This window comes from Anopheles ziemanni, chromosome 3 (assembly GCF_943734765.1).
Source record: "Anopheles ziemanni chromosome 3, idAnoZiCoDA_A2_x.2, whole genome shotgun sequence".
Taxonomy (NCBI): Eukaryota; Metazoa; Arthropoda; class Insecta; order Diptera; family Culicidae; genus Anopheles; species Anopheles ziemanni.
In genome coordinates this window covers 21,998,638-22,026,044 of record NC_080706.1, presented here as the reverse complement: position 1 = coordinate 22,026,044, position 27,407 = coordinate 21,998,638, and the positions used below count along the sequence as shown (strand labels likewise).

At 47.4% G+C, this 27,407-nt stretch overlaps 1 protein-coding gene across 1 annotated transcript in view; it reads left to right on the top strand.

Moving 5' to 3' along the window:
- Positions 1-27,407, top strand: part of LOC131287273 (tensin-1) — a 111,832-nt gene that overhangs the window by 46,621 nt on the left and 37,804 nt on the right. Inside the window, exon 3 of the mRNA XM_058316308.1 lies at positions 25,377-25,424. Within this exon, the coding sequence (XP_058172291.1) occupies positions 25,377-25,424 (48 nt within the window). The remainder of the gene's footprint in view (positions 1-25,376; positions 25,425-27,407) is intronic.

Below are 27,407 nucleotides of genomic sequence, written 5' to 3'. Positions count from 1 at the left end.
GTTGGCTGCCATTTGTTTGCTTGTATGATCAACTTCTACTGCAAACTATAAAATTGGCCGCGCGCGCAAACATGACCTCATGAAGCAGCCCCCGTCGGCATTGGGGGTAGCGTTAAATCCTCCGAACGAATCGGTGGCACCTAAATCCGAATGCGTTCCAGATGGGGCCAACTTGAACTGGAATTCCATCCAGTCGTTCGTTCCCCTTGGCAACGGACAGAACGTTCGGCCGCAACGGTGGAGCCGGCATCCGTCACAATGCATTAACGTGTCGCCCAGAGGGCCAGTCTGTGGTCATGCATTGGGAACGTTGCAGAATTTCACCACCTTCCCAGCATTTGTTGCGTCCTTGGCATAAATCACGCCGTGTGCCCAATACCTGGTCTCCAGGAGTTGCCCGGCGGGTTGGAAACACCTTCGCTAAAGAGGGCCCGGTTTGCTGAAGTTGTTCACACTCCCATGAACGATTCGCTTGCCTCCCAAACGTGGTCCTTGCGCGCGTGAGTGTTACCCGCCGATCTCGTTCCAATCATCGGCTCGGAAAATCGATAACCAACGAGCCGTGGAAAAATGGTTGTCATCTTCTTTTCGCTACTTGGCAACGAAGGCATGATTCACCGGCTGCCAAAGGTATGTGAAGGGCCTCACAGGATCCTAGGTTGTGACGATCGCTGTTATTAATATGCGAACAGCTGTTTTCAGCTTGCACACTCGTACTCGTTCCCGCGAGGTTGTCGGCATGGCGAAACCGAGAGTGACGAGATCCGTTTAAAAATAAAGGATACTCTGTTTACCGTTCTATTTATGGGTCGGTAGATTTATTTTGCATTTGCGTGCCAACCATAAACTTGTATCCTTTGTTTGCGCGCGTCCGGAAGCATCCGAGTTGCAACAAATTCGTGGCAATAGTTGGCAATCCCTTCAAAACGGCGTAATTTACAGCGCAATTAGCAAAAAGTAAAACATTTATCAGCTGTTACAAGAAAGATAAAATAGAATAATCAAGGTTGATACAAAATCTTTGGACTTTGTTAATTCACTCTTTTGAAGGATGAAAATCCCGTTTAAATGGTTATTTACATTATTTCCACCATGAATCATCTTGGGGTGTATATCACACTGTATATTCAACATATTTATATATTTTTTACGTATTCAAATAAGAAAAATAGCACGAAGAATCCACCTTCGACATGTTTGCGTAAGCTAATGCAAAAATATGCTCGTGGTGTGTTAATGTTTATGCTTGCTGGCATGCCAAAGTCCCGGAATTCCCCAGCATCCTTGAGCGTCTAGTTGCCACTCGATCTCTTCGACAGCTTCGACGATACCCCACCGGGGGGAGACCACTTGACGAGGCTACGGTGGGCTATCGATCGTGGAGGGAAATAGATGTAAAGCAACAAAAACGGAACGATTTCAACCATCTACATTCTAATGCGTGGTAGAAAAAGAAAACAACGAAGCGGACACGAAACATTAACCATCCTCAGGAGTTTCGGAACCTCGGTGAACTATTTACATTCGCCCTCACGCCAAGGTGAGACGTTTCGTTCGCTGCTTTTTCTCTTCCCCCCGCCGGGAGAGCTTTTTGTGTGAGCTCAGCTGATCCATGTTTCATCTCCGCACGATCATGTCCCACGCAACACATAAAACCGCGAGCCGCGCGTGAGCTTGGCGGGAGCATTAAGAACCGCGAGTTTTGAGCGCGAGATTGAGCTGGTCTCTCCCTCGCGAATAACGCGATCCACTAGCACCAGCTACGCCTACGTTTGACGGTGAGGGACTCGACCTGAACCGTCGGTGGCGCACGAATTCGCGAACATGATCCCCGCGGAACGGCTAACGCAAGCAAGAACCGTAACTCTAAGTTCGCTGTTTTTTTTCTCCTCGTTGTATGTGTTATTGTTGTGGTCGTTCGCTTTCCCCCCCGCCGGTAGACACTCACCCCTTCCTCGGATGGGCTCTTTTTATCCTTCTCGCCCTGCATCTCCGATGGCGCGGCATTGAGAAGGGGTTGTATTTTCGCCCGAGTCCCGGTTCGCGGTGTTGCCTTCACGATGTCCGTGCGCCCACCCGCCCGTCATCCCGTTGTCCAACTTTCGTCCATTAAATGAAATGATCCGATCCTTAACCCATTCAAAAACACACCCCGCATGGGAAGGTTGGAAACGCGGGGAGAAGGAAAAAAGAAGCCCCAAGACGATCGAGTGAGATAACGACCGATGCAGTGGAGGTATACGATCCAACACACACGACGTTGGCAGAAGAAAAGGCCGCAGAGGCACCAAAAGGAAAAGGCCAAAGATGGAACACGCAAATTGCGAAGAAGGCTCATCTCCTCCGTTTGCTGCAAACTGCGCGTCTTCCGCCGGGCTGAGAAACACATGTGAATTTTACACATCGATCCATCGTTCTAATGGGGGTTGCCGATGGGAAGTTTCGCGGAGGGTTAAACAGGGCTGTCGAAGGGGATGAAGGGTAGCACGCGCTGGAACGGGACGGGACGCTTGAGACATTTGTCTCACCATCCGATCCGCGAGGCTCTCGCGCTCTTGCTTCTTGCCGCACATCCCTTACCCATTTTTCTCACGAGCTCACTCACTCGGGAAGCCGGTGCTCATCACGGGCCGGGCCGTTCGCCTCAGTCGCGGTGTAACTTTCGGAGTAAGCGCACGCTTTCCGCCGCAGCGCCGCTTGCAGGTCGAAATAAAAGGCAGAGGATCGCGTTTCGCGTTGTTGAGTCAGCAGTGTCCGTGTCCCAACCTGTCGTGGAAGGCTTAGGCTGATGCATCGTTATCGCTAGTGTGTGTGCACCCCCCTCCCCTTGCCGGGGTTCGGTTTCGTCCCGAGCTGCCACATCACACGCCGAAAGTGTCAGGCATCGTTTGCTTACGTCTTGCAAACATGTAACCTGCGAGGTGGTCAGACAACCGTTCCCCGATCTTTTACTCTATCTATTTTCCGTGTGGGTGTGTGTATTTGTGTTTTGTGTGGGCTTTCCCCGGATCCTTTACGTGGTAAAGTGGAAAGTTAACGTGAAAATTCCTGCGTCCACTAAAGTTCGTCCACGAGCTACGAGCTTCAGCCTCTCTCCAGTCAAATGTTCGATGTTTGCGTAAAAAAGTGTACCTAAAGTGCGCGTTTTGTGCGGTATTTGTGTTTGTCCTCTCGCCCCATCCATCCGGGTGCTAATTTGTTGTTCACTAACAAATAGAGTATCAATAGTACCCTCCCCTCCGCTTTTTCCCGCGGGGAAAACGAAATTGCACGCGGTTATGTGGCAATCGATGCGCGGTTGAAAAAGTCACGCGATAAGCGACCCTTTATCGAACACAATCGACACCCTTGCCCTTGTCGCAAGGAATATCGAGCGCGTTCTTATCAGTGTGTGTTTGTGTTTGTGTGGAGTGTACGGTTTTTGCAGCGGATGTTGAAACAAATAATCAATTCCCAACGTTACTCTTGCTGGCTGTTGGGGCTTCATTGATTGATTCCCGACGCGTCCCACATCGCGGAAAACAGGCCTCGGAGAGAGTTTTCAGCGTCCCAGCGGCCCCAAAACCCGAGCACCTTATCAGCCCGCACCGTGACCCCGGGCCCGAGATACGGAGTGGACCGGTGGTGAATCAGTTAAACCAACCAACCAATCAGTTCCAACCATCCCCGGAGACCGCTGCAGACATTCCGTGCGGCGTTCGTCATCGACCCGAGAGAGAAAAAAAACCGACGCCGGCTTCGAGATCGGAACTTCCTGTGCGGAAGCTGTGCCGGGTAAATCGACCAACCTCCTTCCAAAAACAAAACATACGGGCGAAGGTCGAAACACAGAGCCGTCATCATGATAAGAGTCAATTCGCAGTCGTTCAGTCTGTCCAGCACGCTGAAAAAGGTACGATTGAGCGAGGGTATCCTTGTGTTTCTTGATTACGTCCCGTTAACAGATAGTCGGAGCAACTGATCACGATCGCCCGCATCTGCGACATGAACTCCTCGTGGGGTGTTAATTTTTCGACCAACGACCGGCCAACTTTTCCACCAACCAAATGCGCTGCTGGTTGAAAATTGAGCAAACCGGAGCCGAGTAGAGTTCCTCAGCTGCAATCCAAAGCAGAAACCCTTCGTCGAAAAACGCACGTCACGTCAGAAGTCGGCGACGATTGGGTGTTTACTCGGGGGCAGCTTTTATCGAGGCAGGTCTAAAATGCATCGCAATGGCCACCCCAGAGTCGGTGGTGTTTCTAAACCTAAATGCAATGTTTATTTACAATGCAGAGGGAATTTCATTATGGAATGTTTTCTAGAAGCAGACCCGAATGCGTGCCAGTTTCTTGGTGTCGAACGAATGTGGAGGATTGTGTTATTTTTGTTATGAAAAATCAATTAAATAGTTGCTATATAAACATTACCATTGAAGGCCGATCGAAGGTCTTTTTCCAGTCGTTAACTGAGTGGAAAATCCTCAGAAAGAGGCCAACGAATTTAATCCCTAGCAGAACACTACATTTCTCAAATGTTCCTACAGTGAAAGAAAGCGATCAAATGGTTTGTTCTCACACGCAGAGACGCCGCGCGGACACGATCGTGCAGTTTTCTTTCGAACCTAGCTTGTAGAAACCTACCACATCTCAACACCTCGCTGTTGCGACTCACCGAACGTGCTGCACTTTCGCAACACAGCCGGGCAGTGTTAAACGTCCACCATACCCCGGATCGAACCCGGAGACAAGACAACTGACCTACTAATCACACCGACCGATCGTAGCGAACGACCGACCCGGCGATCGTCTCTGGAACGCCACACACGGTCAAAAGTCATCATCATCGTCGTCGTCGTCGTCGTCTTCGTAACGGTCGTAAACCACAAGGCACACTGCACACACGCTCGACGACCGTGAAGCCGTTTTATTCTGGCACGGTGTCGATCTGACGGATATTTTGTGCATAAAACAACGCCCAAGCTCTGTGCGCCACTGGCATGTGTTGTACAGATGCATCGCACATGCGAATTGGCTGGTGAAGATGACACCGATTACACTCACGTTGAGCCTTTCAGGAAAGGCAGGAAACTCCAGATGAGTGGCGCAAAAACATGAAAATTCTTCTTGACCCTTTTTTTTATTTCCATGTTTTCAGTGTTGGCTTAATAAAATGGAATTTACTGTTTTCTCTCCGTTGCTTATCGCTGCCACATTGTGAACATGCAGGCTTTTTTTTGTTCATTTTATTTTCACTTCGAGATGCACACTCTGTCAATTGTGGCCACTGACGGATGATGGCGCGATCCGTTGTGTCGCCCCGAGGCAAGTGTTTCGGGGTCCTTTCGGGGGACGCCCCATGGGAAGTGATTTAATTAATTAACGTCAGCTAACCGCGAGACGCCACAGATGAGCGAGTTTCGCGGATAAGTTGGTTGGCTTTTAAATTGTTTTAATCTCTTTTCTGTTTTGCCCTTCCAGTGTAACAGTTTGTTTTCATCGGAACATTCCTTCTCAATCAGAGTGTGTGTGCGTGAGATAGTTGATTTTTTTAAAATTCCTTTTAAATGGTCCATCTGCAGTCTCCGAGAATTACGGGAGCTACCGTTTCCGTCGATTTCCGTGAGAGTAGCAGGACGAGTAGCTTGTCAAGAATTCCTTATTTTCGTAAACACACACACCCTCGGGGAGTAGGTAGGCCGAGGTGTAGGTACGGGGCGGCCAGGCAATTAATCACACCTGTCAAATTTGGTACGAAACAGAAAGCGGAAAACGATGAATTTCCAAGAAGCACCAAATTATGCTCACATCTTGAACGGGGAGGGTGGAAGCAGCATAATATGATCCCGACCGGCCGACACCGCGCCGCGTTCCTCCCTAACGCCTGTCGTCACTTGCGATCGTGCGGGACGGATTTATGGAAATCCCTCAACACCAAAGCGTTTGCTTTGCGCAATCGAACCGAATGCGATATTCGGACGTACCGAAACATTCCTCAACGGATCCCGCCTTAAGAACTCTAAAATGTCCCAAAGTCCAGCGCATGTCCCTCGGAAAGAACAACAGCGACAAAAAAAAGGTTAAATACAAATAAACCATGCAAATCACGTTCTACGCAACCGACCGACCGGTTTGTTGTGTCGTTGTGAACGGAAATTTGGATATGTTTTTTTTATTCTCTTCCTCTCGTTCCTTTTACCTCGGTTGTGTGTTTCTTCTGTTAGGTGGAGTTTTTGGGTGACGTTACCTCACCGTTGTCTTACGGGGACCATCTCGCAAGAAGTTTGCTCGGTTGACCACATTTATGTTTTTCTAAGGGGCCACTTTAATATTCGACGTTTGCCGCTGGGCCGTGTTTTCTGGGTTTTTTTTTCGTTGGTTTGTGATATTCTTTGTTTGCATCAGAACAGTTAGGTGAAGGAAACCGATACTACATTGTCTTACTGGGTGTTGAGTATTATTTTTACACTGAGCTTGAAATCCGCGCAAGACTTTGTTTGTTCAGTTTTAAGGATATGTTTGCGAACATTCCGGTTCGTGTGATAAACAATTAAAGTGAAAAAAAGTTTCCATTGTTTATTGTTCTTTTCGGAATGCAAAGAAAAAATTCGATCGTTGCTCGCACTGTGAAAACCAAAATTCATGGCAACAACCGTTAAATATCAAATACTTCCTACAGTTTACCTTACAAACTGTTACCATGCTACGACTTACAAAAATTTCCAGACCAGGCCGGAAGGCGTCCGTGTAGCGTTTTGTGCCCTTTTGGTTGGCAAACACGTTTTTAGGCCGACCGATGATCGCGCCCGCTGTGAGCCCCGACATCAAAAAGCACTCGTGTTTTGCTTTGATCGGGGTTTTTCTTTGCTGTTTTATGCAAAAAAAATAATAATCCACCGCCCGTCCGCTAGAGTGGCCGCTTAGGTTTTAGGTCCTGTTGCCAAGTCCAGTCCCAGCAAAACGGCCACTACGGAAGCCTTACCGAACGGAAATGGATTTATGATTTTATGGTACGGCTTTCGGAGTCACGCTAACGAAGCTAGGGATGGGGTGATCGTAAATTTTGACCATTTTTTTGATATTTATTTCTGTGCCTAGCACTTCTCCTCATGTGCTTACGACTTGGATAGTTCCGAGAAAACCGAATCTTCCGAAACTGATTCCAGCTACCTGCCAGAGATCTTGGGTATTTTAGACTACACGAAGGCATGTGAAGAAGAAATCCATATAGGCCGTATAGATCCTAGGTTACATGTTCTCTTTGCGCAAGAACCTAGGAAGGTTGTGTGAGGTTCTGGAAGAAATTGTGTTTTGCTGGCACACCTGACCTTGAAAATGCGAGACACAATGATGGAGATAAGCGAAACAGCATTTATTTGTCACCGACTCCCGAGAATTTGAGAACGCCCTTTCATTTTCCTCTCCGACATCCTCGGGAGGCGCCACCGTTATCCGACGCTTGTCGGAGAATGTTTAGGAATTTAGCCTTGTAGGAAAAAGACCAAAAACTGTCGTACTTCACCATGGAAGGCGCGTGCCAGACGGCAACTGGCTGAATCTTGTAACCACCAGCACATCAATCAATGCGCGAATGGTCGCGGTTTGGCAGTTGTGCTTGTTCACCGTCGCGTGAATCTAGGAAGCACGTTTGTGGTGGCATGTTCGCGGGATAAGGAGCCACGTGTCCTGTGTACTCGTCGACAGCGTACATCACCCTCGTCGATGGTTTTGATGGATCGATCGGGCGAGCGGAAGAGCCCACCGCATTACCGTAACACTCCAGGTGACAAGAAGCCACGCCACGGGCAGCACAAACGGTTTCTTTCAGCTCCAGCCAGGCAGGTCCAGGTGTGCACATGATGATTATGATAATGTTTCCGGACGCTTTGCTGGGCGCGTTTACCCAGCGAGCAGGGGACAACACAACGGCGACAACAACGAACCTCCATTTGCTAATGATGCCAATTCAATTTCCGCTTTTCAAAGCAAAGAAGAGCCCCTGTTATTTGAGAAACACGGTACGTTTGCGTTCGCTTTGGAGTGATGCATGCTTACTGTGCCAGAAGAGGGAAGTGCGTTGGATGAGAATCTGTTTCCGGTTGAAAATTCCTGAAGGGTGTGTGGTATCCGCTTCGCGAAAACCGTAACATAGGCGAGGATACGCACTTACGTCATTCACGAGGGGAGAGTTGAGTTATAAATGTTATGGGAGGGCGAATGAATGATGTATGTTTTAATTAATGCTTCTTTCAATGTCTCGTGGTTTTAAACGGTGCGCGACGAATCTGTTTCCTTGAAAAATTTGTCTTTAAAATGTTTGACAGAACATTCGAATCAGATCTTTCTTTTATAAGATTTTTTAAAGCTAATAAATTGTATCCCTGCGAATAACGGCACTTTTCTGAACAATCAAGAATAATGATTTTCTACAAACCTATATATGAGTTCTCTGTTTACCTGATCATACTACCTGGAGGGTAAGCGAAATAAAACGATCGCTTTGTAAAAGAACCCCTCCGACGAACTGGAGCATCTGGAAAGTGGCCAGTTAATTAGAAAAAAAAGTCCATCCAGAGTCGAAGAATCTTGCAGGCCAGCGCTTGTAGGTTTGCGCACATAGCGTTAACATGACTTGGACTTATTTTTAGCCGTTACAAATCGCACAGTCCGTGCCCGTGTACCTGTTTCTATGGCGATGGCGTATTTAGAGCACCGGGATGGACTGCAGACCCGGATTCGGCCAAAGTGTTCTGCCTCTCGACGGGCAAATAATAGTTTTAATATTTCGTTTGGCTACATCTCAACGGGTCGGAAAATATGCCGACAAAGCGGGCTTACTTAGTTCGTGGTTCGGTTGTCGGCAGCTTCAGCCAACCTCTCCCCAGCGTTAAAAGGAAGGGTATTCGCTTCTCAAAGGTGATATGGTTAATGTTAGCTCAAGACGATCGAGAATGCAAATTTCATTAGGTGAAGAATCTGAGCCGGAGCCGGAGCCAGAACATAACAGCCAAACATTTTGCGGTCATCGCCGCTACCTCGAGCAATGATGTAAGACGCTGTAAGTTGCGAGACTGTGCACATGGATTTCGCTCTGTGTTCTGGGTGGATTACACGAAGCTACACGCACTAAAGCATCGTTTCGTAACTCAAGAGCGTCTTAAGTCATGGAACTTGTTTTGAGGTAGGTTTCGATGTTTTTGTTGTTTATCGTTTGCTGGTGGAGGATGATATTAAACGAATTGGAAAGCGTTTGGAAATAACTGCTCGCATCATCACTGCGGCCCGATCATCGGATCGGATGAGCATTGTTACAAAAATAATCTCTGACACCCACCCAGCCGCGACCGGATGTGGACGATCTATTCGAAATTTGCGCCATCGCGATGGAAGAACAGCTGAGCCAACCGAAGCCGGGAAGTAGTTTTTGAATGGTTTCGAATGTTTTCTTTGGCGAAGTATAAGCAACCGTTGTCACGTTGCACGTAAGACACAACAGCTTGCTTGCACAAAAATACCAAACCGTTTAGTTGAAGTGTTGCGAATCCTAATGACACCAATGATATTCAACTTATGCCTCCGGCTAACGTCGGTAACGTTAGTAGAACGAAATTGCGGCTCATGTTATAATATCTTTGGTGGACTTTCCCACCACGAAAGTACCTTGGGGCATCCACGACTTGCCGGCGTTTGCAGGCCTCACCTTGCAGGCTAATGATAGTCATTTGATTTGATTTGACCCACACACACACACACACTTCGGAGGCTCGATACTGAAGTTCGTCGTGGGACTTTTGTGGAGGGTTAGGTTCGGGTGATTTATTAGCTTGGTTTTTCGTGGTTCAATTTTTGCTATCCATATTCGCTAGCAGGCAGAAAATTTAGGACGATGATCGACGGCGTTTGCAATACTCAGGAGCGAGTGAGTAACGTGTTAGTGTAATTAGGAACTATCTTTTTCGTGATGTTTATGATAAGCATCGTATTTGGTTTTCGATAAGTAGGTAATTATTGGTGAATCATATTTACTTGTAGCCCGAGCCTTCAGTGGTTGAGTCACTTATATGTTTTTTGGTGAAAAACATAGGAAGGTTAGTCACTGAACCAGCTCAAAGCTCGGGAATTGTCACACCAATATGATGGTTTAAAAAAGGTTCATAGTTCACCACCTAATAATCGTGCCTTGAGGAAAACCAATAACCCAAAGTGATGGAGCAAAGAATAATCTCAAGGCACTCGTCGGCACGGTTTCAAGTAATGCGAATCGGAGTGCGGTGTTAAACCCAATAATGGCTCGACGAGACATTATTGCCTTCTTGAGCATAAATTAAGTCAAAAGAGACTTATTTGGTGAGGCGGCGGTACGCCACGCCGAAAACCACACGATGAGTCAGCTTGGCGGGCGACATCGGTTCGTTCTCGAGGTCGTGTCACCGAGAATCGTCGGTAAATAATTACGGCCAGGCAATGGTTCCCCCATTCCCCCCAGCAGTCTGCTGGATGGCTGGATTCAGCATCATAAGACGTCGTACATTTGGTGCAAATTTGCATCCATTCCCAGGCGCGGAACTCGAGCGCGGAACAAGCCGTCACCACCGCACGACCCAAAAGCGCTCCTTTTACGGATTTTACCGCCAGAAAGGTGTCAAATTACCGTTTCCCGCGTGGATACCGTTTCGGAAACTTCTGCTCCTCATTCTGCCCTCCTTGGCGATGTGGCTCTGAGTGCCACAATTACTTTAGGGACGAGTTCGGTTATTCGCTTATTCGGGCGATAAAAGGTACGACTGGTTTGAGAGGGCAGCCCATTCTGGATCGGGACACGCGACCCAATCATTAGCCCTGATGAGTTTTAATGGCCACACCTTAGCGCTTTTATTACCGCTACCTTCTGGGGACGGCGGGAAGGTGGCGTGGAACCAAAGAACGGAGCTCTCTGAACGTTTGATGGTTGTTTTGATTTTAAAAAGGCTTCCCGGGTTCTTCCCGCTCCCGCTTGATTACCGTCGTCACGCTAAACGTCACCATCCCGCCGTGATGGTCTTCAAATCGCATCGCAATCGGAGGCCGCAATCACTCCTTCAGCCCATCCAATTTCTATCGCCGTCAGATCCGATGACAGCGAGCTCGACTCCTCTCTTCTGCCGGCCGAAAAGCACCCTTGGGGATGGGTGATTTGGGTGCGGTTGGTGAAAAATGGTGCATTCCACAAGGTCATCCGAGCTGATTGAATGGGCTGACCGAGGGCATCGGAGGATCGGTGGTAAAAATCGCGTCACGGTGGCGCAAACTGGTGTGCGAGGTCGCTTCGAACCTACCGCACCGGGGTGTGGTTCTCCTGTTCCCCCCCCCCAAAAAACGGGGTCGTGAGGGTGATGGCGGTCATCAATGATTGATAGCGGGAACCCTTCTCATCGGCGAACCGGTTCCCTTTGAATTATTGATCCGGGATGATGAAGTTGAAATTGGATTTTCTTTCGCAGGTTAATGACACTGACTAACTGCCCTGTGCCAAGCCATTTGCTTGCCGTGTGTCGAGAAGAGAACAAACGGTCCAACTTGTTGTTGTGTGGCGCGTCCTCCTGGGAGGCGGCAAGCGAAAGAACATTATTCTGAAGCACAATGGTGCGCAGATTGACAGTTTCGTAAAAGTTAAACACGATACTCTGGCCGGAGCGATGCCGCTGGCGAAAATATATAAATTTATCGATCGAACGATACCTCGTCCTGGATCCGTTCCGGGGAGATTTAAGATTCGCCAATAATTTATGCGGGACACGGTCCACGATCGACCGTCAGCCAGGGTGTTCGTGTACGTGTTTGAAAACTGCTTTGTTTTTGTTGCTTTGCCCTTGCATCTAGTGCACGATCCGGTTACAACCGGCTGCTCAGGGGGAAAATGCTGGACGTGCCAATTAGCAACCTTCTGAGTCCCATGGTGCGGCATCATTTGTCTTAGAAGTAGTGCCACGACGTCCACATGCTGCTCGGTTTGTGATCGACAAATGAAAAATGAACTCTGCCACACATGCCGACGCCATGCTTGATAGCGTGCCACGGGTGTCAAAAGTTCATGACAGCTGCTGTCATTTGGTAATGTTTGCTGGTGAGACATGTATTTTTTTTTGTTTTTTTTTAGCAGAAGAGTAAGACTAAGAAGGGCAAATGAAGCAGGAGGTTAGAAAACACCATTTAGCTATCGATCCCGGCTACTGTGCGCAGCAGCGTCATTGATTGATGCTGGAAGTTATTTGTGAAAAATGACTTCATCCTCGACGGATGTTCCAATAGCAGGTTGTATTTGCATGCGGCCGCCCAGGATGGCCAACCCGGGCGGATCTCGTAGCGAATCAACGCCCGGTTTTTGTTTGGTTATCGCGCACGATCGCGCTCGTTATGATTGTAGCCGTTAATTTGTAGTTCTCCAGCTTGGCGCGGGTTGCATTCTCTACTAAGCACCCGGCTAGTGTGCAGCCTTCATCAAACATGGTGGCCTTTTCGACGTGCTGTAATTAAGTGCGCCAGGGCGCCGAGACCACGAGTGCCTCTCGAGATGCTGATGATCTATGTGCGTTGCAAATTCCACGATAAAACGTTGCTGTTAGTGGTGAGGGAGAGATGCAGCGTAGGGATCGGTTTGGGTTTTATTTTCATCGTGAAATAAAGCTCCCCTAGACGACGAGTGTGGGTGTCGAGCGGACGGACAGAAATCACTAGCTCTATGTAAAGAAGCTTCATCGGTGGCCGCGTTGTTTGATAGAGGGTTGTCACCGTGGAGGATTTTGCACGCATGAGAGTGAAGGGATGTGCTCCGTGGGGTGCGTTCAAGGCAGTGACATCAATAAATTCACGTGCCCGCTGTGATGCCATCCATTATCTTGATGACCATTCATTAGCATCTCTCGGGGGGTGGGGGTTGAAGGGAGTCTTCTAGCGCGACATGCATTTATCAACCGTACGGAGAACATTGTTCGCCGGCGCGCTGAATGTAATGCACTTCCGAGGAGTTGGTTGCGCCAGGCAACGCCAACTGGTACTCCTTCATCACCCTGCGATACCACCACGTGAGCTGCGTGGTCGGAAGTATGAACGATCGGTTCACTTTCCGAGCTACAGGAGACCACCCCTTCGACGGCTGACCAGCACGTGGCCTTCTGTGGCGGCATAAATTAAAAAATAAACCACACCGATACCTCAGGATACGCTCAGCGTCTCAATGGCCGCCGCCAGAAGCTGCCGTTTGTAGTGCCGGCAGTGGAACCGAGTGGCACAAAAAAAAAGACTTAATTTACGATTATAATTGCTTTTAATTGTCGATTGCGCACCGTGACGAAACGGAATGGAAATGGTTGTCTCCACCTCGTTCGACGGCTGGACGAAGGGTAGGGATGACGACGGGGGATGTTTATTTGCTCGCGATTAAGCCGGCACACCTTGGTAGGTTCTGTGCCGCCAGACGGGCTCATAATCATGGCTACCACCGGCGAAGAGTGGTGCTTCTCTCGTATAAAGTCCGGTATCTCGAGCACCCTCTGTTGGATCCGATCGATAGACTGGCGAACTTGTGACGATGGAATCGATTGCGAACTCCCTCTCCTTTCGCAATGTCATTGGTCAACGCTATTGGTGGTGAAGTGGTAGATAGGACTCGTTATTGAACCGTCCGCCTGATGTCTGTAATCCAATTGGCTTGCGGCGACCCTCCGGTGAGATATCAGTGTATTATCGCCTTACTTATAAATTGAAAACGATTAATGAATCCGACACACCTTCTGTTGGTGATACCTCGAGCCACGCGGGGGGTTGGTGGTGTGTCAAATCGTGAGCGGTTGATAAATGTCCTCGCTAATTACGTCGCTGCAGGGTGCTGTACGACTGCTTTCAGAACCGGTACTTGTTGCCCATTACTGCATGTTTATTTACATTTTAATGAAACGAATTCTTGGAAAACATGCTCACCTAGGTTCTGAAGGGCTTCAAGTGTAATCGGATTTTAAAGATCCCGATAACAGCTAAACATGCTGTACATCATATTACACTACACCGAATGAGCTCTGGTTGGAAACGATTACAATCCCATCCATCATCCGGTCCTTTGGCCGATAGTGGACAAGGAAAATAGTGCCCGTGGAGACGATACCGAGCTGATGAGATTGATTGAGTATCGCAATGAATGAAAACCACTCGACTGGCCATCCTCAAGGGCAGGGGAAGCAAAAGCTCACCCTCGGCGGACACTATCTCGAAAAAGCCAGTGAGCAAAGACCGGTGATGTCATAAGCTCTTAGCGAGTGGTATAAACTGTCGCGAACAGGTACAGGTCTTTTAAAAGTCCCGATTAGCCGAGCGAATGGACATAAATATTGTTCGTACTTCAGATTAAAAACCAGATCGCATCGGATTCACAACAACAACAACAGGCACAGAGCTTGGTAGAATCGAATGGTTGTCTGCGCTGTCGTCGTCCGCGGGCCGTTCCATTTGTCACGTCATGATCGTCCCGATTGACTTGTACGAACTGCGGTGTGTAACCGGATAACGAAGCGATGCACAGCCAGACCTGATGCAGCGACCAGTTCCGGCTGCAGTGCATGATCTTCCTGAGAACGGCGAACGCGAGAATCACAAGAAAAGGCGCGCTGAAAAATCGCCTCATTTAAGACCCCATTCATGATGGTCGATGTCGGTGCTTTGGTGGGCTTTTGGAGGAAAAAAATCCATCCCATATAAAAGTCTTAAGATTCTTCTTCTTCTTCCTCGCCGCATATCTTTGGGACTTCGGCGCAAGCCAACGCGAGGTGCTGCGGTGATGGAGAGTGCTGCTCGATGCAGAGAGGGTCCCTTTCCTGCGGAGGTGCATGCGTCAGGGAGTAAGAAATAAATTTGCATTAAACATCAAGCCACTCAGGGTCCCCAGGACATTGGAAGCGTTTCCACCTTCCAAGGTCCAAGCGGTTTGGCAAGTTTCGGTCCCGCCGGCGCGGGGCGACGGGTGTTGGTGACGATTGTGGCGGTGTGCTGACGACGATAATGATGGCGATGGTGTCACCTGCAGCCGGCCCAACTCCGGACAACGTCCCGGCGAAGGCTTCCATTCTTCGGCTCGATTCGCGGAAACAGTCCCGCGGCTCGATTTCGCGCCGCAACGAAGCGCTCGGGCTCGCTCATTTATGCGAAATCTGTTTTAACGATCTCCGGCCGGGGGGAAAAATTATGACAACATAGCAGAAACTGCCCACCCCCGGGAGGAACCGGTTCCCTTTGGGACGTGCGTCCTTCGGTGCGTGTTCTGGCGGACACAATGGACGTGGAAGGTTCTTCCGCCATTTAAAAAAAGCGTATAAACCAAATCGATTACCTAACCGTGCCTAATCCTTCCTTGCAGAGGCACCTCCGGCACGATCCGATACGGTCCAGGGGTGGCCCGGGTAGTAAAAATTAAATAAATAAATTCAGCAAAAGGATCACCGCCGTCCGGAGTTGAAGCTGAAGCCTGAAGCAAACCAAAGAAGAAGGTGGTTCGCTTCGCGTGCGTTTTATGTGTCCGGTGTGTGTGTGTGCGCGCTTAGTGCGCGATTGGTTCGCGATCAGGAATCTATTTTTAGTGGTGAGTCAATGGGTGGTGGAACCGCATCGGCTGACTGGCGAGTTTGGAGTAGGAATCTTCAGACCCCCGACTGGTCCCGACTCGCGGACTCTCGCTAATCAGCTGCACACTCGACTATCTAAGTCAATTTTTCAGCTCCCGCGTACTCGTCCAGTGGCACATGTGCACTTGAGATGTTGATCAAACATACGAAACGTTTCTCGTTTCTCCCCTTTCTGGTCCCCGGCCTTGCCCCCCTCGTTTTATCGGTCGAACTGTTTTTGCAATCAGACTTGGAAGGTACTTAGCGGCGAAGATGAGATTCGCATTATCTCACGCCGTGTGTGTGTGTTTGCGTGTTCGCGGGTATTTTTTTGTGTGTGTTTTTTTATTAAATACCCTGTCTCTTTGTGAACGAAACACGCCCGAGTTATTTCGTCGCCTCGTAACATGGTTGCTACGACGGAAAAGGTTATCGGTCCTTGCGCCCTCTGGTACTAAGAAATGCAAATCTCTCGGTTTGCCGCGTCCTCGCTGCACCCCAAACACAACCAGAGTCTGGGTCAGGTTGACATGTAATGAGGAAAATGGCGTATTAATCAAAGTCTTCCGGCGCAAACTGCAAACGTCTTTCGTCTTCTCGTCTTAAGAAATCCACCACGACGAAAATGTGTTTTTGATCCGTTCGAGAACGTGGTGTTTCCCTCGCTGCGCCTTGATCACAAAACCTACCTACGTCGGTGATGGCCTTGACTTTGAAACGTGCCAGGTGATGCGCCGGGTGGCAAAAACAAACCATCGTGTCTCTCCTCCCTTTTGAAGGTCGCTAAAGTGCAGCATCTTGCAAGATCGCGCCACCGAAACGTCGACACCGTCTCAAGAATGTCACGAGATCGTCATCTCACTTTCCATCGCCGTGCCTGCGTGTTTGTGTCTGTGCATGTTTGTTTCGCTAATAAATTTACTTTCCGGCGCATGAATGCACGCCAAACTAACCGTCGGTAGCATTCCGATGGAAGGTTTGCTCTCCGCGCTTCTCGGAATTCTGGCCGGTGCAAAAATGGTGTCTCGCGAACCGGTTCTGACGGGGCTTGCAAACGGTTTGCCCTTGCCGGGGCGCAAGACGTGGCAAAGGGTTTCGTTGGTCGGCAGAGTGGGGGCAAATGGTGGAAGAAACGACGCAAGCTAAATATGCTGCGCCATTTTGGCTATATTTGTCACATTCGCACCGGGCCAGAACGTATGTCCGTCATCCGGTGCCAATTTGCTTGAGTGTTGTACCTCCCTCTGTGTTGTGGAGGAAGGTGCATTTGGATTACGAAAAAGCCCAACGATTTCGAGGAGACTGGAAAATTTAAATAATTTATACATTTCTCAAATCGTTCTTTCAACAAGAAGTTGATTAATTCATCTTAATTTGTTCTGTTTTAGCCAACACAAAAAAAACCTCTCCACCTTTCTGAGAAAACAAAGCTACCTTTTTTTTAGCAACCATAACCTTTAAAGCAAGTTGTTTGACTACTTATACGGCCGGTCATAAATTCCATCTCTACCTCTTCCAATCATAACTAGCTCATTTATCAATTTCCATAACATATGCATATTTGGCCGCTTGAAATATGTTAATCCACCAGCCCGAGGCACATGGGATACCTTTCTCCTCGTAAACGAGGGTGATAAGCGCACCTCCGCCACCTTCCAGCTCCATGTAAGCCGTCCTCTCCGTGGTACGGTGTTCAACTTCCCAATCAGATCAATTAAGATAACCCGACAGCAGTCGCCTACAGCGAGCGGAGAGAGGACTACCGAGGTAGGGGGCAGCTCTACTGCGCCACAGCTGACCACGCTGAAAGGTGGTCCCGATATGGTAAAGGTTGCGTTGGATTTAAATCTTAGCCCAAACTCGAGCTCCACGGGTCGAGCCTCTAAGCGTCGATGAAGTAGAAGCGCCAGTTCCTCGGCAAGGCTTATCGAGTCGCGCGGTTGAGTGATCAATTAGCCGACTAATTGGTGCAAACAGTTCTCAGTTTGGTGTGCTTATTGTGTGTGTGTGTTTCTTTCTTTCCCCTTTTTTCGACCATCGACAAGTCGGTGCGATCGACCTGTCCACTGACTCAACCGAGCCGATGACTCGCAAAGTGGCGTACGTTACGTGCCGACAACCGGGAGAGTAAACATCAATAATGAATTAGCGATTTTATAGGTGCGATTCTGTCAAATTCCCGGCGCATTCGCAGCCGACCAGCAAAACATTCCAAAATCCGCGCGCAACCGTGGACGAACATATTTCGCGCATTACGTCGATCGGTGGCGGTATGATCGAGTGAGATCGCTTTGATACGAGATCCCTGCACACCGCCACATCAGGGGTTTTTCTGAGAAAACAGCTCACCAATCTGTACATTAGACAAGGCGAGTGTGTTTTGCTGCGACGCCGGTTCTCGAAGCCGTTGCGTGCAGCTATGCTAATAACACGTAAGGGTTTGCCGGATTGCAAACAACATGACCCACGCGGTGTTAGATGTGGCTGAATAGGGGAGCAGATGACGGGGCGGTAGTGTAAGCCAGTTCAGAGCGCCGGGCTGCGATACGCAATCGGGTACCTTTCCTTTGATATCTACCGCCAAGTGGGCAAGTAAAACAAATTTGTTGATTGCATTTTAATTACACTCACGCAAATGAGGGCTCGATGGAGTTGGAAGAGAGTTTATTATCGAGGAACACATATTTAGTTGATGAAACAATGTTCTGGCTGACCTTAAATGGAGGATTTCATTATTGACAAGATTGTATTTAATTACTTCTGGCAGTTCGTTGAATAGCTTCTCTACCATAATACTTTTATTTATATATTTTGTTCTGAAAGCTTATACTTCTTTTTTACGATCTTTTAACCACAGTTTTAAAATAGAGATTTTAATTCGCATTACATTAAAAATCATGCAAACTTTAACCACTATAATAAATTACGTTTAAATTAGACTCGTTTGTAATTATCGCAGCAAATGGTTCGTATTTTTATTCCTAAAATTGAAAATTTTTTACCTTCAGTTCTACGTCTCGGAACTCTTCACTGGTTTTTTTAAATGTACAAAAGGCGGATCATAATATTGAATGAAATTAAATTTTAACTTTACTGATCTAATCGCAAGACGAAAACGATTGGAAATAATCAAACAAAAATGTTGTGCGCGTCTTTCCCCCCACACATTTCGTATCGTTCAAAGCAACAAGTTGTTCATCGTCCCTTATCAGGCGAATATGTTTTGGCGCGCTTTTATGTCGCAAAGCTTGTAAATAAACATCCCTTTCACGGCACAAGAGAAAGTTTTGAGCGACGCAAGAAAGCATTTCTCATTTCGCTCACACTTGCTCTTCGTTATGTTCCGTTGTGTCCGTGTAAATCGGCGGTCGTGTTTCTATCGCGAAAATCCTTGACTTTCAATCGCATGAAACCTTCGTTCATCCCTTGATCGACCTTTCCCTTCCGTTCGGTGGCTTCTCGACCGTAGAGCGCACTTTTTCCCGAGGTCGTTTGAAATGTCACAGCACACGGTGCACTACCAGGCAGCTGTTTTCATGTTTTCCCCGCGCTCGTGCGGTGGGTTTTCCTCCCGACGTTGGGGAAGAACGGTTTCCCTAAAAGAGATGACACGATTGCGAAAAACATCTACGATGAGCGCATGCTTCGACATGGCACCAAAACAAACCGGACGCCGGCGTTTCGACATGCCAGATGCAGACTGCGTGTTTTGACAGCACGGCACAGGGTGTTTGTGTTCGGTCGGTACGGGATGCTAAAGACGTTGACAAATCGAACCTCGACGAATGAGTGAAAAATCGTCTAGCAAGATGCCATTTTGCCTGGCCTCGTACGGTATTAATTATTAAATTCATAGCTGGCGGAAAAGCATCAAAATTGGGTGCGATTTTTGAACGCGTCGTAAATCACCCTTAGATGCAAGTGTTTGGTGCACGCTCGGAAAATTGGATGCAGTCGAACAAATAGGGATAGGGAAGCCAATGAACTCCCATCATCCACTGTGCGGGCCAATGCGGCCAACAGAGTTGTCCCGCTCACACACCCAACGTTCGCTCGACGGAAGCGTAACGCACTCCGCGGCGGTCGGGAAAGCCAACGAATCTCCTTTTGACCTAGCGCAGTGCAGTTGTAGATGTCCTAGCGTACACAGGACGCGGGAGGTTTCCCGACCCGCTCGGTGCGTGTGTGTGTGTTTTATTTCAAAGCCGTTGCTGTTATTTCGCGTCCGTTCCGTTTCGGAAAGTTCGCCGCATTTTGCTGATGGCGAGCAGGCAAAGTGTTTTTCACCACTTCCAATTTCCTGCGTTTTGTAAACCGATTGACTTTCGATTTCCGACGGCGTGAGAAACCGCGTCCGTTACCCCCTCGCAAGTCCTGACGGAATCGCCAGACAGTTCTTCCTCGCGTGCAAGGAAGTGCGCAGTGAGTCCGGTCGCGTCGTTTGGAAGGACGCCAACAGTTAGCGTTTCGTCCTTGCGTCCCCCACGTCCCCCAAGCGAGTTTTCCCCTTTGGACGCCCTCCCCCCAGCATGGGAGCGTACCTAACGCACTGCTGCAGAGAACTGCATTGCTGTTGCATCTGTCGCAACGTTCCCTATGACCACACGGTACTCCGGACGCGGGCTCTTAGATAAATAGCGCAACGCACTTCAACGAAGTGCTAATTGTAGTTCATATGCTTCTACCTGTACGTGTGTATGTGTGTGTGTGTCTGTGTTAATTGTGCGATCGGCGCTTCACCAACCATAACCGCCATTGTTGCGGCAATGTGTGCAGATGCTTCATCGTTGTGTCTCGCCCATTGGCGGAGACTTGTTTCCGTTTTGTGGGTCGGAGTTGGGTGTGTTCCAACTAAGTGGCGTTCAAACACCGGACACCATCTAGCTCCGCTAACTGCTGGCAAATGGCATGTTTCAAGATCGAGATGTTTGCGCACTAATCGCCGTTCCAATCGCACGCACCCGCACCCGCGTCTGTTTTGAAACCAAATAAGCACAACACTGGGCAACGGTGCCAAGTGCGCCCCTCCGGTGGTGTAAATAGTGGAAGTGTTAATAAAAAGTAATTAAACCCTCTAATGAATGGCGCGGGGAGGGAGGGAGGAAAAATAAACTCAAAATAACATCCAACCCGCCGACCCGATAGTGGGTCAAACCTAACAAGTGATTAATGGCCCGATACGATTACGATCGATAACGCCGATGTGCAACTGCGTTTTTTGCGCCAACCCTCTCTAAGGCGGCCCTTTTGATGGTTAATCGGAATAAAAGCCCCGGTTCCCGTAAAATCCCAACACCAGACCATTTAGACCGGTTTTTTCAAACCTGGTGCCTCGTTGGAGAGGCGTCAGGGCTAAGCAAATCGGACGCGTTCCCTCGCCTCGGCCTCGATCGCGCAGTGAATTGTAAATAGCATGTGGGTTCATCACGTCTGATACTCCCTGCTCCCCCTCAGATAGGGTGTCCCGGTTTCAAGATGAGAGATTTTAAATGATCCGGGCCACATGGTCAGCTGATTGGTGGTTTCCTCCGTGTTGCATTTTTTCTTCGTACATTTTTTTCCTAAATTTGGCGCGCCGATGATCTCATGCGTCCCTAAGATGACGCCAGAAAACAAAAACAAAAACCAAAAACCAAGAACACTTGTCTTGTCGGCGACGTGCGCTGGTGACATTTTGCAAAACGGCAAACGGACAAAAAATGACACAAAACGGCTTGCTTCGGGAAACTGATTTGGCAAGCCGATGTCAATACGCAAAAAAACAAAATCATACACACATTACGCGTACACGTACCTCCCGTCGCATGAAGTGGTTGGTGTTTTTTATGTTTCTAAACTTTACGACCGTGTTGTTAGAGGCGCATCGGAAGAATACCAACGTTTAAAAACTGTGGGAATATTTTTTGACCGTGAACCAGCGAAATGCCGCAAAAATACGCGAATAGATTTATCGATGGCGTGCGAAAAAAGCGGATGTTTTTCAAAATGGTTTCTTTTGGCCGTAAAATTTTTATTTCGATTGAATATGTACGAACTGATAAAACGATCAATGCATACGTAAAATTTCTGCCTACCAATAATTGCAGTTTAAAAATAAAACATGATGCTCTGTGCTGAAGCTCGTGGGAGTCGCTGTCTCTTAGAAAACATTGAAAATAAAATGTGGAAAAACCGTTAACCGACCAATCAAATCGGGCGCATAATTTGCATAACCTTTCTCGAAAGGTGCGAATATTGGCACTTCCATGGAGCCAAATTGAGAAAACTAACACCCGATCCTCCCCCCTGACCTGTTCAAGTATTGCGCAACGGACAAGTTATTGATGTGTGTAATAAGCTGTAAATTCATATTGTCGTTCGTTTTGGGTGTGTGCATTTTTATGTTATGTTGTATGTCGTGTCGTGTTCTGTGTGCTTAGTGTTGCCGCTGAGCAGTATGGCCTTATGTCCGGCGTGATTGAAATGTGACGTGCATTTTTACAAGCCAGTGCGCGATAAAACCCCGGTCAAAGTTGCCAACGTTCTCCCCTTTCGCAAAGGCGCAAACGGATTGATGATCCGGCACGTACCGTCCAGTGACACCGAGTGAAAAGACTGATAATTTATGGGTAGCAGTTAGGCAAGCAATAACACTTCTTCGACACAACACACCCCACAAGCATAGGCCAAGCTGCTGGAACGGGTTGAATGCAGGAAAAGTGCAACGAAAGCAATCGCCCTCGCTTTCCTCCACATCCCCCCTCCTCCTTCGGACACCATTTTACGCCTTTACCTCAAACACTGCCGCGCGACTTTGGAAACATATCAACTTCAGCTTGGGCAAGCGAAAACCGCCAGCAACAGCTCTAGCGTCGAATGTCGATCGGCCGAAGGGACGGAAGGGTAGCCGCGCGACCAGACACCAAAGAACAACATTGACCATCCACGAATCTTCGACGTTTGTCCAGGGGAGCGGACATCATCGTTCGGGAGATTTTCGAGCAAATCCCTGCCATTCTACACCAATCCGTGTGGCGCCGTTCCGCTGTTCGGTGGAAGAAACGACAACATTGGCACGATCCGGGCGAGGGGAATGTACGATGATCACTACGACGAGGCGAAAGACCCAACGGTTCCCCGCTGTTCCGTCGCGACGTTCCTCCATCGGATTGCGTTCACGGTGTTGCATGCATCTTTTTTCCTGGAAAATGTACGATGATCTTCCTAAGAAACACCTCGAGTCTTCAACGGTACCGCCATCGGTGGTGCCAATGAAACGATCAACAACGAGCTCGGGAGGGAGAAATATTGTGACCGTTGTAGATCGTTTCCAGCTAATTGACTCTGCCTCTCCCTAGAATCGGGAAATCGGACACGCCAGGTTCTATTTCTTGGTGCTCGAACGAGAAAGATGATCTAAGCGGTTGCAAATGTTAGCTCCTATCGTTGCTGTATACAAACTATTTCAAAACCATGGACAAACAATGTTGGAGCCTCACCAGACATCACTTCCGTTGAGTCAATTTTGGAATAACTCAATATTTACGAGAATTGCAAGTTTTTTGGTTGAAATAAGGAAGAGTGCGAATCCACGTTCCTTTCTCACCGAAAATCAACCTTCCGGTCCTTTAACTGCGTTTCTCCACCGCATTGGAAACATGGTATCCAATTCTCGTGCGCAATGAAATCTGCATTCCCCCCGAAAATGGTGGTGTAGAAATTGCCTGTGGCGAAGAAAATTTATAACTTTACCACCGCAATGGCGGTAAAGATTTATGCTTGCGCGATGTTTTACAAGCGACGGTGTGACATCGTGTTGCGAACCGATGCGGCTGCTCCTGGGCCAGCTGGCGGGGAGGATGGAAACCCGAAGACCGTGTCCGAGATTGCTTTTTATTGAGCCTCACGAACCCCGAATACCCCGGAGGCTTTTTTTTGAGTGAAAACACATGGAAGATTTCTCGAAGATGCTGCATTCCACGCAATCGTCCACACGCGCGTAGGCGGACGATCTTCCGGGACGAGTTTTGCTCGGGCTGCTATCTTTGGCTCGCTTAAGAACAATTCTGAAGAGTAATGTAGGAAAGACAATTTTTGCAACTTAATTTGAATGTTTCAATTTAGTATTGCATATTCAAGGACAGAACTTTCGTGCAGAACTAATTGATTGGGCCAATATCTTATAGTCGCAAATAACAGACTTCTTCGGTTCAGTTCAGTTCATTCTCGAAGCAAAGGTTTCACTCACTGGATTCGAAAACCTCGCGTTTGTTTTAACGCAATCAAAAGTCTGTATTTAAGATGTTCGTAGTGCCCGAAAAGTTATAAAATAAAACAAAACATGCCTCATGCTGGGGCAGAATGCATACAAAAGAAATAAATACTTTTTCACTTAAAAAAAAGAAGATCGGCATGAAATGATGCTGACGGTGGATGAAACCTTTGGAATGCTTTTTTCTGCGAATGCGATACATCGCACGGAATGCAGTGAAGAAAGATAGGACGCAACGAGAATCGGGATGAAAAACCAGAACAACTAAGTAAGACATTCATTACCGTTAATCACATGCGTGAATCACGAGCACGGCGTGAAACGAAAGCTCCGCACGGGCAGACGTTCCGGTGGATGAAAAATGGACACACACAAAATGGAAGGAAAGTTTCCAATTCGCAAAGATGCTACGAGCGCACCTCGCTGTACGAAATCCCTAGAACGACGAGTTTTTAATGGAGTCGATGGATTGAGAGGAAATGTTAAAAACCGGTTTCGGGAGTACGGTTTTATTGGATTTGATTCGATGAGAATTGCCCTTCGGCTGGATCCGAGTCGAAGGCAGAGTGATAATTTTGCGCGTACGACTTTTTCTTTTCTACACCGGTCCAGTTTGAGGCGCTGAAAAATTATTAAAATTATCGTCCGCAACGTTTTGCCATTGATTTGTGTGGCTACGGCATAAGGACAGTAAATGCTAGGTACTGTGATGATTTTCTCCTTTTTATGTTTTCTTTTTTACATCCTTTTTCCTCATTCATGATCGGAGATATTTTTTAAATATAATTTTGATTATGACGCGTCTGAACGATAATAGATATTTCGAGCATTTGTAATATTATATCATTTGAATGATTTGTTGGGTACATCCCCCTAGGGGAGTACAGCTTGAACTTGCTCATTTTAGTGAAGTTCCTTGTTTCTTTTCCCCTTGGGGAATTTGTAATGGACGATTTAAAATTACAATTTGTCACGCAAATATGTTCCAACAAGCTTTTAATATGTGCCTGGTCGCTGTCGTTCGTTTCCGTTTCACTGCTTTCAATTAAGTTTACTTATTCCCCTTTTTCCGCGTAGTATATTTTTGCTTACACTGTAAGCTTTGCGCAATTGGATTTTCCTTTTCCCAAAGCATCGAACCCCGCCCCCCTCCCCCATTGGGGGATGGAATGTGACGCAGTTCAACCAGTATTACGATTCGTTCCTAATGTAATTGCGGGCCTCTCCGGCTGCTGCTGATCGTACCGCTTTAGCTTCATTAGTGTGATCTCTCTTTTGCGATTGCGATGGCGGTGTGGGACGTAATGGAGGCATTATGATCCACCCGGCAGTAGGAGCGTAGCCTAGGTGTTGCAGAAGCTATGTAAATAAAGCGCATAAGATAGGGAATGAGTGGACTGACATAACCTCTAATCAATTAGTACCGTACGATCGAGTGCCGTATTAAATACATATTAATATCCAGGTATGATCCGAAGCCTCGATAATAAATCTTGCATCTTTCCTATTGTCTCATTACAGAAAACCAGTGGGGAAGATGAACAGCAAGCAATCAACAAGTACAATTCGGTAAGTTGTGCTTTTCATCGGTAGGCAAATCTTTAAAAGTGTGAAGGATCTTCTAAAACAAAACTAAAACAAACATAAGTAATAATTAAATGCTCATCATAATTTCCAAGATGTTCGATTTCAATTTCCAAGTGAACAAAAAATTGTTAGTGTTATGAGCCTGTACCAGACAACATCATCATTAGCCGGTGCTAATGTGCAGCAGTTCAGCTTAATCGAGGTGCGATCTGTCTAAAGAGCTGAAATTCCTTTCTGGTCAACCATTAGCTCTATAATCTACCTTGTCAAATTACATGAATTCAAACCGTAAGGTGGAAGAAATCGTTTCTGAACAGACAATAATATGTACATGGTGAGATGTGATCATTAGAAGTTCTTTTATGGTTCTCTGTCTTCTTATTCCCTTAGAAGAGCTGGCGCTGTAAACCGTTATATTTTGAACAGCAAAAAAGCGGTGATTCTTTAATTTGATCTATTCTTGTGGAATGGAAGCTTTGCTATTTTTTTTAAGAATGAAGATTAATGTTTGAACTTATTTCGCTGGGTTTGACCATACAATTTGAATACTTTTCCTACTTCCCAGTAACTTTGTCACATGTGCATGGGAAAAGAGACAACGTTCATCGGACTCTCCGAATGCGCAAAGATGTGAAGCGGATACGCCTGTGATCACGTAGCTCCATCATGTCATTTACATTTACCACTGCATGACACAACGAATGCACTCGAGCCATTGGAGATGCATTCGAAAGCAGTATTACGGAGATGCGAATCACGTCCAGTGTCAGATTTCACTTTCAGGTTTTTTTTAGCCGGCACCAAAGCCGTAGAAAGTGCATTTGACCATGAGCTAGTTTATGTCCTACGACAAAAGTAAAGTTCGAAATCGAGCAGAAATATGCACATATCAAGTGATAAATTTCACTAATAGCGAATATATTGTGAAAATTTAAAAAAAAAATGCTGTATGTGCTTTTTTCTTTTAGCATTAACTGAAACAATGTTGTATGAACTGTGGTTAACAGCAAGAAAGCCCTTTTTATATTTGTTCTTAGGGACGCACGAAAAGAAAAATATCAAGAATCATGAATTGCATAAGCGTCAAATTAGAGCATATCCCATCATTACTAAAGTCCACTTACAACCGACAAACCCTTCTCCAGTTCGCTATACCGTTCCACCATTACTCTATTATACCCCGTTCTGCAGATATGCTTTTGCCCCGAGCCTTCAATGCTAGAAGTGGTAATACACTGCCAGGATGTGGGCAATTTTGTTTGATCAAATAAATTCGCTTCAATTTCGTTTTGTTTTCGAAATTACGTTCCAATTCCGTTCCGACTTCCATTTGCTGAGCTCGGTTATCTTAATCGCCTTAGGGTGGACTGTTTTTTTTTCTTCCTTTTACCCTGCAACGACCAACCTTTCGATTGTTTTGACCCACCCGACGCACCATCGATCGGTTCAGATCGTCTACATTCTGGTACTCCCGAAAGGCTCGCGCAATCGATCATTACCGCCAACCACCATCCGGTGAAGCCCTTTTGAAACCCGAACTTCCCGGGCACGTCTCTGCTCGCTACGAATCTATAATTGACTCAATCTCCAGTGGAAATCGTGTTTCGTAGGTTTTGGAGGTACGTCTGTGACCCCAACCATGGTCCCGTACTTCGACGTCCAGCAAATCTTGGTGATCGGTTTAAGTGATGAGACGAATGGCCGACATTCACTGCGGCATATTACGGTCGGTTGACTTTAAAGGCAACACATATTCTCTTTAAGTGTTCTTGTGTTTGCTTGTTTCTTTTTCGAAGGGCTCAAGCGAAAACATATCGCTTTGCTTTCCATCAACTGTCTTCTATTAGCGATCGGGTGGTATCGATCTATGGGCAAGACTTCGATACGCAGCACCATCGGAGCTCCTCTTTCCGGTCGCATGGTTACGTGACAGTTTATGATGGAATATATGAGATCTCCCGATTG